Genomic DNA, 15,988 nt, shown 5'->3' with positions numbered 1-15,988 from the left:
CTGCCTCTGCTGCGCTCTATGTGATGAGCTCGAAGACGGCCGGGGCTGCTCCCGCCCAGCAGCCCCAGGGACATGAACTTTAAGGGGAAGAAACTTTTTAAAAGCTGCAGTTTGTTTCTTTTCTTCTTGGAATTTATCGATAACTGAATTCACAGCATCACCAAACAACCCCATGGGAGAAAGAGGAGCATCTAAAAGAAAAGCTTTTTCTCTCTCTTTAATATTAGTCTGATTTAACCACAAATGTCTTTCTGCGGCCACCAGAGCTGCCATAGAACGACCCATTAATTTGGCCGATTCTCTGGTGGCACGCAGGGATAAATCAGCAGCCTGACGCAGTTCGCGAACTACGTCAGTACTGACCTCCTCACTCTCACTCATGTCCCTTAGCAGATCAGCCTGGTATGCCTGCAAGATTGACATAGTATGCAGACATGACGCAGCCTGACCTGCTGCCGAATATGCTTTACCCACCAAAGCCGAAGTGTTTCTTAAAGGCTTGGTGGGTAATGCCGGTGCCTTAAAAGATGATGCTGCTTCGGGGGAGAGATGGCTCGCAAGCGTCTCTTCCACACGAGGCAACGCACCATAACCATGAGCCTTGGCTCCCATAATATTAGCGTATGTTGAAGTCTGGGGACTAAACACTCTATATGACACCGGTTTTCTCCATGATTTCGACACCTCGGTGTGGAGATCATGGAAAAACGGCAGGCACCGGCGTGGAGGCTGCACACGTGACGGCAAAAATCTCTCATCCAACTTTGATTTAGAAACAGACTCCTGTCTAGTCACTGGCCATTCAATATTAAGTTTTTCAACAGCTCTTGTTAACACCTCCATAAGCTCATCACTCTCAGGAGTGTGGGGTGGCGAATCCTCCACATCTCCCTCAACACTAACAACATCAAGTTCCTCAGAACTGGATAGCATTGGTGCCTCAGCCCGAGCGGAAGAAACCGCAGCGCGTGCTTCCGAACCCGGGACTGAGGCACTGGATCTCACAGGTGAAGGGAGAGATAAGGCAGAGCCCGTCTCAAACCCCGCTGTGAGATCCATCTGCGATCCCCACGATAAGCGCCGCCGCTCTGCCTCGGCAGAAGCGGGACCCGAACCGCGGGGAGCGCGCACCGAACCGCTCTCCTCAAAGAGCGACCGGCGGGAGCGGAGCGTCCTTAACGGCAAACGCTCGCAATGCTCACAGTCTGCTCCCTCGAGAGCAAACTGGGCATGCTGAACTCCCAAACAAACAACACAAAGATCATGTGTATCCCCGCTCGTTAAATAACGCGAGCAGGGAGGAACACACTTTCTAAACTGCTGTTCGTCCGCCATAATCTCTCAATATATATATATATAGGGATAAATTGTTTGTGTGGTGCAGGGTATGTAAGACAGACAATATCACACAGGGACAGATTCACATGTAGCGCGACTGAAAGCACAGAAGCTAATGCGCTTGTGTTTTTGGGGTGCTTTATAGTTTCCTGGTCGATGACGTCACCCGCCTATGACGTTTCATCTCTCCATTGGGCTGATTCCATACGTGCTTCATGACGCACAACGCAGGGGCGTTCCCGCAGCGTTTGACGCAGCTCGAAGTTCCCTTGAAAGGGAACAGAATTATGACTAGTAAAGAACACTAAAAGATGTTGACAGAAATTGAAGTTGTTTTTGCTTTCCTTTTACACCATGTGCAAATGTCAGTGAGCTCATTATCTTATCTTTTCAATTACAGCTATACTGAATAAAGAAAAATAATATAACCTTCTTATTATTGTCTTAATCACAGCTGAGTCAGAGCTGGTTACACTTATCCACACACGAGGGAGCAAAGCAAATTTTGCTCTTTATAATTTAGCCCAATAAAGTCCATAATGACTGGTAATGGTGTTCAAAAATCTCCAACCACTACAGCAAACATTTCCATTTCCAACTTGCTATTACTTCCCTCTTCACAATTACCCTTCTCCAGCTAAAAGCCCTCGCCGCTGATGTAGGTTTATGAACTAGCCAAACTGCTGATTATACTTCGTCTGTGAAGTGGCAATGCTCAACCATCTTTTGGCAAAGAAAATACAGTTTTTAGCCTCATTTTTCGCCGAAGAACATGATGCTGTCTTGGTGTGTGTGAGCTCAACCCAGGCTTTTCCTGATCCAGCCTAGAATTGCGACCCATATGTCCCAGGTGCACACTGTTTGTGTCCCAATGCACTAATGTTTTGTAGAAGGCTGTTACAGTTTATTGACTATCCGGTCCTATACAATCCTCACTCCCTTCCTCCGGTTGGAAAAGAGATGGGGGGGGGGCAGATGAATGTATAATTGAACTAAACTGTTTTGTTCCTGCATTTTTTATTTCCTAGGTTCCAGGTAAACTTCAAAGATGCAGCGCATTTGAAGGAGAGAAAAGGAATGTCAGATAGAAAAAGTGGAACTAAAAACAAATTCTTGCCAGAATGGCTAGTTTGTTTGGGATCCAGGCGGTAGCAATTAGTTTTATTATACTTGCTGATATACCTTCTTTTGATGTTTGCATTATAACCAGAGCTTTGCATGCATGAATGGAGTGTGCTCAAAGGCTAAAAAGGGACTGCCTATTCCCCCAAAACCTAATTACTGTACTTGGTAGACCTGGCGGGCCAATTAAGTCATAGGAAATACAAAGAATCAGGCTCATAGGCTAAGTATTGTACACTTAATGCTACTGTAGATTGATTCACAGGACCATTACAGCTCAGTCGATGTTGAGAAGGGGTCAGCAATACCTTCTGCTGTTCATAAGATTATCAAAACAATGTGTCACGAGAGACGTTCAAAGCTTAACGGCGGAGCGTCTTTGTGTTCAGTCCAAAGTGACGGGTGGAGGATGAGCGCTCTGGCAGAGAAAGATCAAAGACCCACCAAATAAGCTAAAAAACTCTGGTGTGGTCGACTAATAAACAACATTATTCATACCTTTCCCTTGTTTCTTTTTCTTTCGTTTTTGTAAGGGTGAAATGATGCTACTCGTTTATTTCAGCTTGCATTCAGCAAAAACATTCGAAATCTGCATTGGCCATTAATTATTAATGGCCTTTGCAGTTTTCCCTAGTTAAATTAGCAAACTTTTTCTTTTATGCTCAAATTTGTTTATGGGCAAAAACAGACAGTTTTTTTTTAAGCCAAACAACAGAAAGCACTGTGGAGAGGTGTGATGAAGCTGTCATGAACAATCAAATCTCTCTCTGTTTGGACACAATGAACTGATTGTGTGCTGATACAATAGAGAGAAAACTCCACTTTCAAGAATGATTCCCCCAATTTAACACTATTGAAGTTTTTATAAAGCACCGATAATTCTCTTCCCAAACATCCCAGTTTCTGAATAGCCTACTGGGACTAAATATGCATATGAATAGCTTTTTAACGGGGTATTAAAAGACAAAGACAGCCGCAGAGCTAACTTAGATAAATTAAATATGAGAATTTGAAATATTGATTTAGGACCCCTATTGATTTTATCAAAAAAATGCATGTATATTCTTAGACGTCTGTGTGTTTAGGTTGACTTTGGACTATGAGCAGTTGTTGTAACAAAAGAAAAGAGAAAGGATGAGAAAATGAAACAAAACAAAACTAAACTAAACTAAACTAAACTAAACTAAACTAAACAATTTCTCATAATTCCAAGTACAAACTTTACTTTCACTTTCTTCCCTGATGTTATGTTTTGACATGTTATAACACTGACAGGGTGGCCTATTTTATGTTATTTTTTTACTTTGCTCTGATTTTATTATGCTAGCTGATAAAATAAAAAAGTTGAAATAAAATAAATTAGACCACCATACCAGTGTCTAAAACATAACATCAGGGAAGAGAGTGAAAGTAAAGTTTTTCACTTGGATATATGAGACAGTAAAAGGGATTGAACAATTGTCCCTTAGACACTTTGCATCATGTCTTGACAGGTATAAAAACATTGAGTTAGGACCAGTGTCCAATAATGTTGGATGAAGAGAATGTAATACAGCTAAATTAAATTGCTGCATTGTAATATGGTATTGAGAGCTCCATTCACCTCTCGCCCCATTATTCCATCAATCCTAAATTTAAAAGGTCCATTCTTATTTGTATTCTACCTTCAGAGTGGATGATCCAAGTTCATTGGCCACAAGCACCGTCCTGTCCACCAGCTCAGCCACCCTGGCGTCTACCACCTTCAGAGAGTCTTGCACCAGCTCAGTCACATCCACTTGCCAGTCAGGACCCAGCATAGTGATCATCTGGTTTGTGCCTTCAGTAGAAGCAGTGTGGAACTGGGTCAGAACCTTAACCTGGGCCCTCTGGTACTGAAGCGTACATCCACGGCTCACTTTACGGTCATCATCATCATCATCATCGCTGTCTCTGGCCGTTCTGAGGAGATGAGTGAGAGGTCACTGTGAGTTAGATAAGAAATAGACCAGAATATATGTACCATTCATATGCATGTTAGTGTGACTTTTCGTCTCTTACTGTCTGTATCCAACCATCCAATATACAGTAGTCAACATTTGAAGTGGATCAAAATCTTTCATCAAAGTTATACATGCATTTTGAAGAATACCCGTTCCTGTCTTAGGACAACTTTGATGAACTTTTCTGATCCATTTCAAATGTTGACTACTGTGTGTGTATGTATATATATTTCAACAGTTATTCATCCAATGATCTGCAAATGATGCACAATATAAGACATGCATTCAGACTCATTGCACTTTCTATATGGAGAATGTTACTGAAGTGTACTGTACCCGCTTCTAAAACTGTTATGAGTAAATTGTGTTTGGCACAGATTTTTTGGCATGCTTGTGCCATTACCTAATTAATTTGCATTTCTTAAGTGCATTGGGTGTTAAAATAGCTAATGTGTGCATATAAACAATGCTCCATCATGAATTCCCTCCAAAATGTTTGACCGAACTGCATAACAGTATGAAAAAGTGCATCATCTGGAGACCTGTTTCAAAGAGTTTTCACATCAGTGACTCTTACATGGCTCACACATACCATCACATTCAATCTATCTAATCTGCTCCCTTGGCAGTGTGTCACGGTGTGAAGAAAGCGAGAGGAAGCAGGGTAAGGGCTGGGTGGATCATGAGAGATTCACCCATTCTACACACATAACTAATCAGATGTAGAGACAGCTGTCTAACAACACATGTGACTGACAACACCTACCCATAGATAAGCCTAAACTGAACAGAATGTAAAGCATTGCGTTATCATGTAAGGAGACACAGTTACTTCTCAGCAACAAAGAGAGATTAACAGGCACACAAACCAGAAGTAGAAGACTTATAATAGTGGAAATGAGTTGTTGATCAGCACTTTGTTCTCTTTTTGGCTTAAACACACGGAAAAACAAGAGGTTCTCGCATCAGTTGAAGAACCTGGCAGACAGAAGCTCTCTGTGTTCTTGAGGACAGTTGTACTCTCTCGTATCCTCACACAGGTTAATGCGAGTTTCAGACCAGAAGAACACACCTCAAGAGCGGAGCCTTGCTTGAACTCATTAGGGTGTTAAGAGAACTGGAGATTTCATGCACGGGAACTTGCTCATCCAATAAAAATGAGTGTCAGGTTTTGCAGACACATCACTGTTTCACCAGTTTAGTGAGCTACATCAATCAATTGGTGTGGAAGGCCAATGCGAGAAACCTGCCCACTGACACGTCTTAACATTGAGCAATGTAGTGGAATGAAATGGACAGAGCTAGATCAGATTAGATTAGATTCAGGTTAGATCAGATTAAGAAAAAAGTAATGTATTATGTTGCAAAAGATTTCTATTTCAAATAAATGCACAAAAATATTAAACTATTTTCAACATTGATAATAAGACTTTTTTTCTTTAGCATCTATATGATCATGTGACACTGAAGACTGGTCACAGGAATACATTAAATGTAATATTAAATGACAAAATATATTAAAACAGAAAAAGTATTTTTTTTTAAATGGTAACAAACTATATATACTGTCAGACTCCTACAGAAATCTCACTGGGCATAAAATTAATGTCAAATTAATGTTTGGAAATGCAAACTGATATTTCCTACTGACACAGCAAAAGATAATACACACACACACACACACACACACACACACACACACACACACACACACACACACACACACACACACACACACACACACACACACACACACACACACACACACACACTTTCAAATCCAATCAACCACATAGTTTGATAGGCGATTTTATGCAGCATTACATAAGTGAAGTTGGACTTGTCAACGTGAATCTTATTAGGGTCTCTTAAAAACAACTGGTTTTGTAGATTAAAAAAAACAGACTATGTTCTGCTATTAGTGTCATCCACACAAATTCATAAGCTTGCAGAGATTACACACATTATTTTTTTTTTTTTAAATTTCTTTTAAAATTATTCTATTTAAAAAGGAACTGAAAGAATTCATGAGATTAATCAGATTAGCTGGTGCCATGGCTGGGTTTTATGCGCCGTAGCTCCGCACTGTGACAAGATGTCAAGAATATCAGCAGAGACAAAATGTTACGTTTTGTCATCTTCTCTTTCCTTCCATGGTGACAGCTACTCTCGTATGTCTTTTGGTGCCATGCTAACTTTTAAGTCATTACTATAGCAACCATATAAATTCAATAGATCAGATCTCTTCACTTGCAAAATGACAGTGCAGGCGCCGGGATAAAGATTGCATCTGAAAAACAAATCAGATTTCTTGCCGATCACGCAGAGATTGTATGTGTGAACAAAGCCTTAGAGATCTTAAGTCCTGGGAGGAAGCTATATCAAAGGCACTCAAATTGAGGTCAAATGCAAATGTAATGACACGCTTGTATTGTGTGTGTGAATTGTCCGTATGAAACTTATAGACTTTGCTTACAACGGCTTGATAATAGGAACCGCAATACACTATCTAGATTTTCTAGCAGCTATATGATGTTTTTAAATGTTCCAATTTTATTTCATATATCAAAGCTAAATCTCTATAGCTGAATTTGTAATAGATGACTTATTTCTACCTTTGCATTGTACATGCGTCATACCGCCAGCCCTACATGAAGGCTAGATTTAGATCGACGATTTGCACCTAAACAGGATTAGCATAACCAAATCAGATCATATTTCCATTTTAATGGCCCATTTGAATGCATTTAATTAGAGATTTACATCACAAAAGAAAGACCTCTGTAAGGGAGCAATAATGATACCAGTGAGTTACCAGAATGTTTTCCATCATGATTAATTCTGGAGAGGTTCCTCATGAAAAATGCCTGTGCTGATATTCTGCCGTGCACTGTACTACAACACCGCAGCTTCAATTTGTCAAAATTTGTCACAGTAAATGGGCTGTATGAAGAATGACATTCGGGTCTCATGCGGCATCAGCTCCATGGTCTCATTGTAACTAACACAGCCCTTAGTGACCTGGCATTAAAGATTTTAACAACTACACTAATTAAAATATTACACCGCTTTATCACCCTCACATCACCTACAAGTATTAGGCTACGTTTAAATAAACAAGCAGCAAAATAAAAGAAAACATACATTAAAGGTGCTACTGGGAAAATTAATATGCATTTATAAAACGGTTAGTTCCAGTTCTTGGTTCTGATTGGTCAATTGCTTTTGTTTATTCACGATAAAACACGGGTATGACCGCTTCACCCAACGGTTCTATGTATCACTACACAACACTCCTAGCAACCACTCTTAGCAACGTAAAAAAATATGTTCTGAAGCTTATCGAGTAACGTTAGAGTATTGTGAGAGATTGAGTAAGCGAGTGTACCTGCATTTACGGTAGATATAGCATTTTCCTACAGGGCAGTTCTATATTCGTAATAATAAAAAAATCTGCTTAAATGTCTGCTGCGATATCTTGTCCTTTTAACAGTTAAGGGGTTTTCCCGTGCCCTGACACGCTAGTTCCGTCTTCTTTTCCCGTGTTCACAAGTTTCAGTCCTTTCAATATAAAAATTTCTTCTCTAGTCTATTGACTGACTACTCATAAAGACAGTCTTTGCCCCCATCTAATAGCAAAATAATGTATGTAACTTCTGTTGCTTTTTACGGTCAGGGACTATTTTTTCCAGCAGAAGGAAGGCTTTTAGTGATTTTACAAAGTTGCATTGATACATTTTTTGGCTTTAATATTTGTATTGTGTGGTAACTGTTTTATAAAAGCAATTAGGTACTCGAGGCTAGTGCTGTATCGTGAATAAGTCACGGCTGAAGGGGTTGCAGCCTAATAACGCCCTTCAGCCGTGACTTGTTCACGATAGAGCACAGTCTCATGTACCTTATTGCTTACAAACAGCATTATGAGTGCATGAATATTTGAGAGCACAGATATGGTGGTGTCTTACCTGCGGTCGGGTAAGATTGGCACCCTCCAGCCCTTGATGAAGCTCAGTCTGTTGTCTGAGAGCTCCACTTTAAGGGGCAGTTTGGGCACCCAGACAGTGAGCTCAAGAGGAGCACTCAGGTGCTCATAGCTGAAAATCACCCGAGCGTTCATGGAGCCACGCGTCTCTTTTCCATTCACAAACACATAGTCACAGTTCATGGACACCTGTTGAGGAGAGCAAAGAGAGGTTTGATTGCTTTCACTGGATCCTCTGGAGAGTCTGCACAAAACAAAAGCTCGTCACGGGCTACTGCAAGGATGTCGGTTTGTAATAGGCCGTGAATTATAACAGTTATTTGAATAAATCAAAATGAATCACATATCAATATTTGCTATGAAATCCCCTCAAAATGATGACGACTCCACAGCAGACTACCTGATAGTCTTCACCCCACAGATGGGGACCGAACGGGCCTTTTTTTAGCATCTCACATCATGAGCAACATGCTTTTAAGAAGCTGTGTCAAGTTTAAAACAGACCACTGCATTGTGCTACGTTCAGCTGTTTTTGAACCAAGAATGCATCCTATGTGAACAGCTCCCCACTATTCTGTAAGTATGGTTTGCCATGCCAAGTAGCCCGCAGTCTTGCATGGATAAGGTGTTAAAAACACGATTTTTCTTTTACCACATGCATCACATTATTTTTTTTATATAATAATTGTACTAAATAATATATTAAATTAAATGGCAGGCGTAGTTTCAAATAAATGCTCTTTCAAATCAATTAGCACCAGGGTTAAAGTGTCATTCTGAGTCACTTTGAAAAGCATCAAGTAAACCATGAAAATAATCCATTCAAAAGTATTTTTAAATTGCAAAAGAGGTCTTTTTACTTGAAACATGTTTCCTAAAATAACACCCCATAGGAACTGGGTCTGACAGCTTTTTTCCTGAGGCATTGTTTTTTTGTTTTTTTTCTCGAAGCAGCAGTTGTTATTCACTGCATTCTGCCTTTTTTCTGAGCACACAAACAGACACATCAATGAACACGCTACACACACATTTTTAAATCTCCAAGTTGTGGAAATTTCATTAACGCACTCAAAGGGTTACCAAAAAAACCTAAAAGAATAGCTCCTCCCCCCGTTATTCCTTCTGGTCTGCCAACACATTTCATATGTACAGTCAGCAGTCTTTAATAATAAATCATTTACTGTAATAGATAGCTGAAGCTTTGCTTTGGGGTCCCACCTATGATTTATCTAGGGTTCTAAGGCAGCTGACACTGTAATCAGAACCTAATCTCCCTCAAATGGAGGTCGGGAGCTGCAGTCCATCCAAGACTGGAGATTCATCATAGTGGGGGATATCTGTGTAATAAAATATGTAGGACTGCTAGATAGCTCCCTCTCTTATCCATACCATCAATACGGGGAATTGATCAGAGGAGATGGCTCTCTCCCCAGTAGCTTTTAGGAGAATCTGCGGGGAAACTCTGCTTGCCCACTTCATTTCTTTTTTAAAGGGACTGTTATCCAGTGAGAAAAACTATGAATAATACTGCTGAAAAAAAAAAAAAACTGACATATGGTGAAAGAGTAGAGAGAATAACAGCACAGGAGGTACAGAGAGCGCTTTTCATGTGCAAATGAAACATTTCCTTGCTTGGCCTGAAATTAGATGAGAGAAACCTCACTAGTAAAGTTTTGATAATAAAAAAAATAAAAAAAAATAAAAAAAAAATAAAAAAAATTCCCTCTTATTCCCTTATTTTAATTAGTTTTATTTTAGTCGATGATATTTTCTCCTATTCCATCTTAATATGTAGTACAGATGAATAGGTCAGTCGTGAAACTCTTCCAAGTAGCTTTATATTCTTTCAAGCCAGCTGCACAGCCAATCAATTTCCTTTTCTTATCTACACAACCGTATTTGTTCCCATCCCAAACTGCTCCAGCTCATTACAGTGTGCTAGATAATTTTCCTTAGCCTTCCTCCTCCACAGCACCACCTGTCTAGATCTGATATAGGGTTCTCCTTACTTTACCTTGCAGCAACCATTCCACCAAGATCAATCATACCTACACTCAATTCTTATCAATAAAATGCAGGTAAAATCTATTTTGAGACTAGGGATAGTTCACCCAAAAATGAAAATTCTGTCATCATTTACTCACCCTCAAGTTGTCCCAAACCTGTATGAATTTCTTTCTTCTGTTAAGCACAAAAGAAAATATTTTGAAGAATATGGGTAACCAAACAGTTGATGGGCCCCATTGACTGAGTATTATTTTTTTTTCAATTTTCAAAATTTTGTTCAGCAGAAGAAAGAAATTCATACAGGTTTGGAACAAGTAATTTGGTGAGTATCAGGTTGGTGAGTAAATGATGACAGAATTTTCATTTTAGGGTGAACTATCCCTTTAAGTCAAAAACACTATGTGGGGGTATCAGAATATTGCTCTGTTTGCATCCCAATCAGCCAGACTACACAATGTTAGCTCAACCAATGGCAAATGTTCAGGGCTGTACCATGTGTTCTGTCGACCAATGGTATATATGGGGAGTGTTCAGGAAAGTCATTATTTTTGAAACGCCATTTGGCACTGGTAATTTTCATTTGTGGTTGAACTATTGTTTAACAGTAATATTAACACTAGTTAGCCCAATAAAAATAGTCACTAATGTATTGTTACTATCGATAGCTAGGGTGGGTGGCACACAACAGAAGCAGCAGTAGTTTTGCAGTGTTTCTTATGTCCTGTCTGGTTCCCACTGCACTCTACAGTCTCGTGAATGTGTTCCTGCTGTGCCACTTCTGTTGATGTGAGCTCAGTCTTGACCCACTTGCTCCTGGGGCTTCTAATAAACTTGGATGGATAATTTTTAAGTCAAAAGCAGTTAAGGACTGTGGGCGTCACTAGCCAGCAGGGGCCGGCTGAAAGTACTTTTTACGTGCCAGCCAGAAGTCAGAGCTACACGGAGTCACTAATCTGCCCTGGCACCTTGCGTTGTTCTAGAGGAGTGGCAAGGGCGAGGTCAGGATACTGCCACCCATCGAGAGGCCTCCAGCTCCACACACCCGCCAGCTGTGTTTAATCCAACAAACACCTCCTGTAACCCTCCACCATCCAAGCTGCTGTCACACAGTTTAGCAGATGCACTTTTATCTGTGTTGATGGTATCATGCGAAGGCCGACTATACATGGTTAAAGACGAACTTACTGCTTACGGCTTGAAGCAGAAACTGATGATTTGATTTAATATGACAGGTAGCCTCTACAGTAACAGAATGGTTTCACATTTAAAATACTGGTATAAAATAGAGAGTTCCAGTCCTGAACGCTGATTGGTCAATTCAGCGTTGCAGCTCTGCTAAATTTATGCAATAACATTCTAGAGGCAAAGCTATATTGTGAATATAGTCACTGCAAAAGTGAGTTGTACTAAAAATTAAATTAGGGATGCACAATATATTGGTACGGACCGATTTAAATAAAAATAATAATCATTCATTACATTTAAATAGTGCTTTTCTCTGCACTCAAAGCGCTTTACATAGAAGGGGGAATCTCCTCAAACACCACCAATGTGCAGCATCACCTGGATGATGCGACGGCAGCCATATTGCGCCAGAACGCCCACCACACACCAGCTTACTGGTGGAGAGGAGACAGTGATGAACCCAATAAGTATATATATACATTTGGAGATGCATTATTAAAATGATAAATAAATCCATTATAATGGGCATTATGTTGGATTTTTAATATTGGAATTTTTTTCCATTAGATTTATTTAGCTGTCAACACTCACTTAAAGTAAAACAAAATAATAATAAAAAATAGTAATAGTTTAACAACCCTGTTAAATGTAATCTTGCAAATCTCAAAAAATCACAATTAAATTACTGTGTTAGTTTATTTTAGCCAAAATAGTATTATATTTTATTGTAGCTAAATGATCAGTTATCATATATAAAATAAAATAATTTTTTTATAATTATCGGCTTATCTGTATATACATACAAAATACAACAAAATACATAATCTTTAAAGGCTGAAGATAATCACATGACATTTGCTATTATTATACATTATACATATTATTCAGTCATTGCACCCGAATCAAGGCACGTGACTCATCTATACGTGGTGATCCATGTCTAAATGTGCGTGTTTGCTGTGTTGGGAATGTGTGCAGTGAGGATTCCGGCTAAGCAACAGATTGGATTAGGAACGTGTGTTCTCAGGTGGCCTGTGTGACTCGCTGAGCTTTGAGAGGAGAGATCAGATGGGAGAGACTGTTCACAGATTCCTGCTCCCAAACACAAAGACACATCATTCAACACTCGGATATAACACACAGAGCAATGTAGATGTTCATTATACACACAAACAAAAACACCAACAAATAACTATACCATCCAAATGTGTGCACAAATTTCAAAAGATACACCTCACTGGCCTTATTTTATTAAGAGTGTTTTATTACCAGCCTGTATACAGAACCTGCGGCAAACATGATATTAAAAGTAATTTCCATGCGTGCAGCATAAAATGTCATTCTCACAGCTCTACATGTTACCATCTGTTCTGGTGTCCCTGTGCAGAAGTAAAAGCTTTGGCTCTAGGCAAATAAGCTGTGTTACAATAGATACTCGTGACTACCTTTTGAATAAGATAAGCAAAAAAGATGTTAGTGGGCCCTGTAACCTTTGCCTTCTGTATGACGCTTTTTTTTCCCACTGCACAGAGCATTTTATTGAACTGTCAGGACTCATGTTGTCTCAGCTTGAAGGGCTCATCTTGAATTAGCCTCCAAAGTTCAATAGCCCGGGCGCCCAAGCAAACCCACTCAATAACACCAGAGCTAATGCTCTGCCCAGGCACTGCGGCACACAAGGCTATTCTGAATCTTAAAACAGATAAACAACGGATGCCCTCACGGCCCCTCTCGGATGACTTATGGATCTCAATCTTGGCCGACAGATGACACTCCGACGCATATTATTATTTCGCTACATTTTTGATATTGTTTATAGTCGAATTGGATTTCTCCTTTCAGATTTTGTCGTGCTATGGAACAGATGGTGAATATTGTTGAAATGATTGTTTCCTTCAGCAAAGGACACTGGAAAATGTTTTCATCCTGTTTTTACAAGCCCTCAGGTGGAACCAACTGCCCCCTTGTGCAAATATAGAGAAATAAATGTATTCATTGACTCAAATACACAACCTTAGCTGTTGAATTGAGACGGAACTTAATCCAAGAACCAGATTATGAAGATATAAAGCAGTAGTCTTCAAACTTCTACTGCCTCCTACTTTAGGTTACTGTAATCTAATGGATAATGGATAATGTTATGTAAATTAAAATGTTTTCTTTTTTTATCACTCTAAGGGCCAGATTTACTCTTTTGATGTTAAAAAAATCCTGTCAGTTTGACCTGTTTTGTAAACCTGGCACTAAAAGTTATACATTACTGTCAAAAGCTAGAAGAAAAAAAATCTCCATAATGTTTGGAATATGTCCATATTATTATTTGCAACAAAGCCCTCAATAAAAACCTAATAAAACTGGAAGGTTTGATATGTAAGTGCTACTTGCTCAGTGCATGCGAAAGAACAGTCTTTTGAGGAAAAGACTGTAAAGATAAGTACTGTGATTGAAATCTACAGATGCAAATAGATAAAGTGTGACACAACAAAAACTCAAATGTGTATTGGTCTGTAATCTTTTCAGTAGTCTGATCAAGATAAGTTTTGAATGCAAAACAGCCTAAAAGCTCAAAATTAACCAGTGGCTGAAAAAAGGAATAGTTTGCCTGCAGTGTCTTGCCTTAATGAAATAGCTTTGGTGCACTGCTTTCTAGGAGACTATACATTTAAAAGTATTAAACGCAGGTCAAGTGTGTGATGTCTGCGGCTTTCGTTCTGTAGAGCGCTGAACACTTTGATGTACTGTCTAAAACTGAAAAGGCATCGATCCCTCTAGGGGATCACAAAAGCAGTGGCCATAGGAGCATATATAAACTCAGTTTAAATGAGGTTTTGATGGTCATTTTATGGTCCCTTAAGCTGTCCGCAATTGATTATGAGATTAGTAGATGACATCCTAGTTCACAAAACCTCTCAACGTGGGTGTGACGTACCTTGACGATGTCCTCGTTGAATGACTTGCACTGCACAAAGGATGACACATCAGTGACTGCTCCGTTTATCTCAATGGAAACCACCTTGACAGGGATGGCTACAGTTCGGCCAGTAAGAACTGCCGTGTTGATAATCTCAGTGTCCTATATATGGAAAAAAGAGAGAATAAAAGCGAGAGCATGAGTCAGAAGGTTAGCAGAAGTTCACTGCTCCAAAATTCTGAATGTTTAGGAAAGTATAAAGTATAAAACACTATCTATTTTCAATTCAAAAGGCATGAGCTTCCCTTTTTCAAAGGAAAATTTCCAATCAGTAAAAATTCCAGTCGACTGGTTTTGAAACTCGAGACACCTGAAATCAGAAGAGCTCACATCCCATGAATGTGTCCCCTCAGATTTAGGCAACAACGCAACTTATTTAAAATATGTGTATTTTTGATAATTAAATAGCATGGTTATTGTAGAATAATTGGTAACACTTTAGATTACGGAGAAAATATTCACTATTACTTAGGATTTTTCTTAATAAACTGTTACTGCTTATTGATAGTAAGTAAGGTAGTTGCTGTAGTGGTTATGTTTAGATATAGAGTAGGGTTAAGGGGTGTAGAATATGGTCATGCAGAATCAGCCATTAATATGTGCTTTATAAAGTACTAATAAACAACCTATAAGGTAGTAATATGTATGCTAAAAAGCAACTAGCTAATAGTGAATAGTGTTCCCTAATCTAAATTGTTAACAAGTAGTTCAATATTGTATAATATATGTCTACAATGCAGTCACCCACTACATCATAAAAACACTCTCAAGAAGAAAAGAAAAAAAACACACACACACACACACACACATAATACCTTAATGCACCACAAACGGATGTCAATGCTTGCTACATGAATCACAACAAGGGTTACAATCATTGTACAATCGTTGGAAAAGAGAAACAAATTTATCCTGACATCAAAAGACAACTCAAGTTACTACTCATAACATCACCATCAACAGTAACAATGTAGATAAAACTGGCATACAGTCAAACAATGAAACCGTATTCATTATTCATGCCCCAGTGCATGCTGGGAAGCAGGGCCGGAGTAGGGCCCATTTTCAGCCCGGGAGTTTAATGACGCTTTCCATGGTTCTCTCACTGAAAAAGAAATAGACACTTGCGTTTTCCGAGTCCTGTGTAAAACTGCCTTTATTTCTAAGTGGCACTGTTGGTCCAATTTATGAGCCGCCCATCGGGAATTCTCCTGATGGCCACTCCGGGCCTGCTGGGAAGAGTGCAAATGGGGATAAACCACAAAACCAGTACAGGCCAATTCAACTCAAAAAGGCATTAATCTAACTCAAATTATGTGCTTAGTGTGTCTGATTTAAGAAGGTTTTATTTTTTTTAATCGTATATCATAACTGAAATGCTGCATTGGGATGCATTTCTTG

The 15,988-nt window shown here is 39.3% G+C and overlaps 1 protein-coding gene across 3 annotated transcripts in view; it reads right to left on the bottom strand.

Annotated features, from left to right (window-relative positions):
• The window catches only part of tmem132e (transmembrane protein 132E), a 386,941-nt gene that overhangs the window by 14,510 nt on the left and 356,443 nt on the right, over positions 1 to 15,988 (bottom strand). For all 3 annotated transcript variants that reach the window (XR_013195659.1, XM_077206566.1, XM_077206567.1), the window contains exons 5-7: positions 14,546 to 14,689; positions 8,408 to 8,613; positions 4,125 to 4,401 (exon numbers count right to left, since the gene is read on the bottom strand). Coding sequence is in view for 2 of the 3 variants with exons in the window: in XM_077206566.1 (XP_077062681.1) it covers positions 4,125 to 4,401; positions 8,408 to 8,613; positions 14,546 to 14,689 (627 nt within the window). In the remaining variant the exon portion in view is untranslated. The remainder of the gene's footprint in view (positions 1 to 4,124; positions 4,402 to 8,407; positions 8,614 to 14,545; positions 14,690 to 15,988) is intronic.

This window comes from Siphateles boraxobius, unplaced genomic scaffold (genome assembly GCF_051911475.1).
Source record: "Siphateles boraxobius isolate OS27281-9 unplaced genomic scaffold, OSU_SipBor_1 56, whole genome shotgun sequence".
NCBI classification, from domain to species: Eukaryota; Metazoa; Chordata; class Actinopteri; order Cypriniformes; family Leuciscidae; genus Siphateles; species Siphateles boraxobius.
Note: the sequence above shows the minus strand (reverse complement) of the source record. Positions and strands in the feature narration are given on the sequence as shown.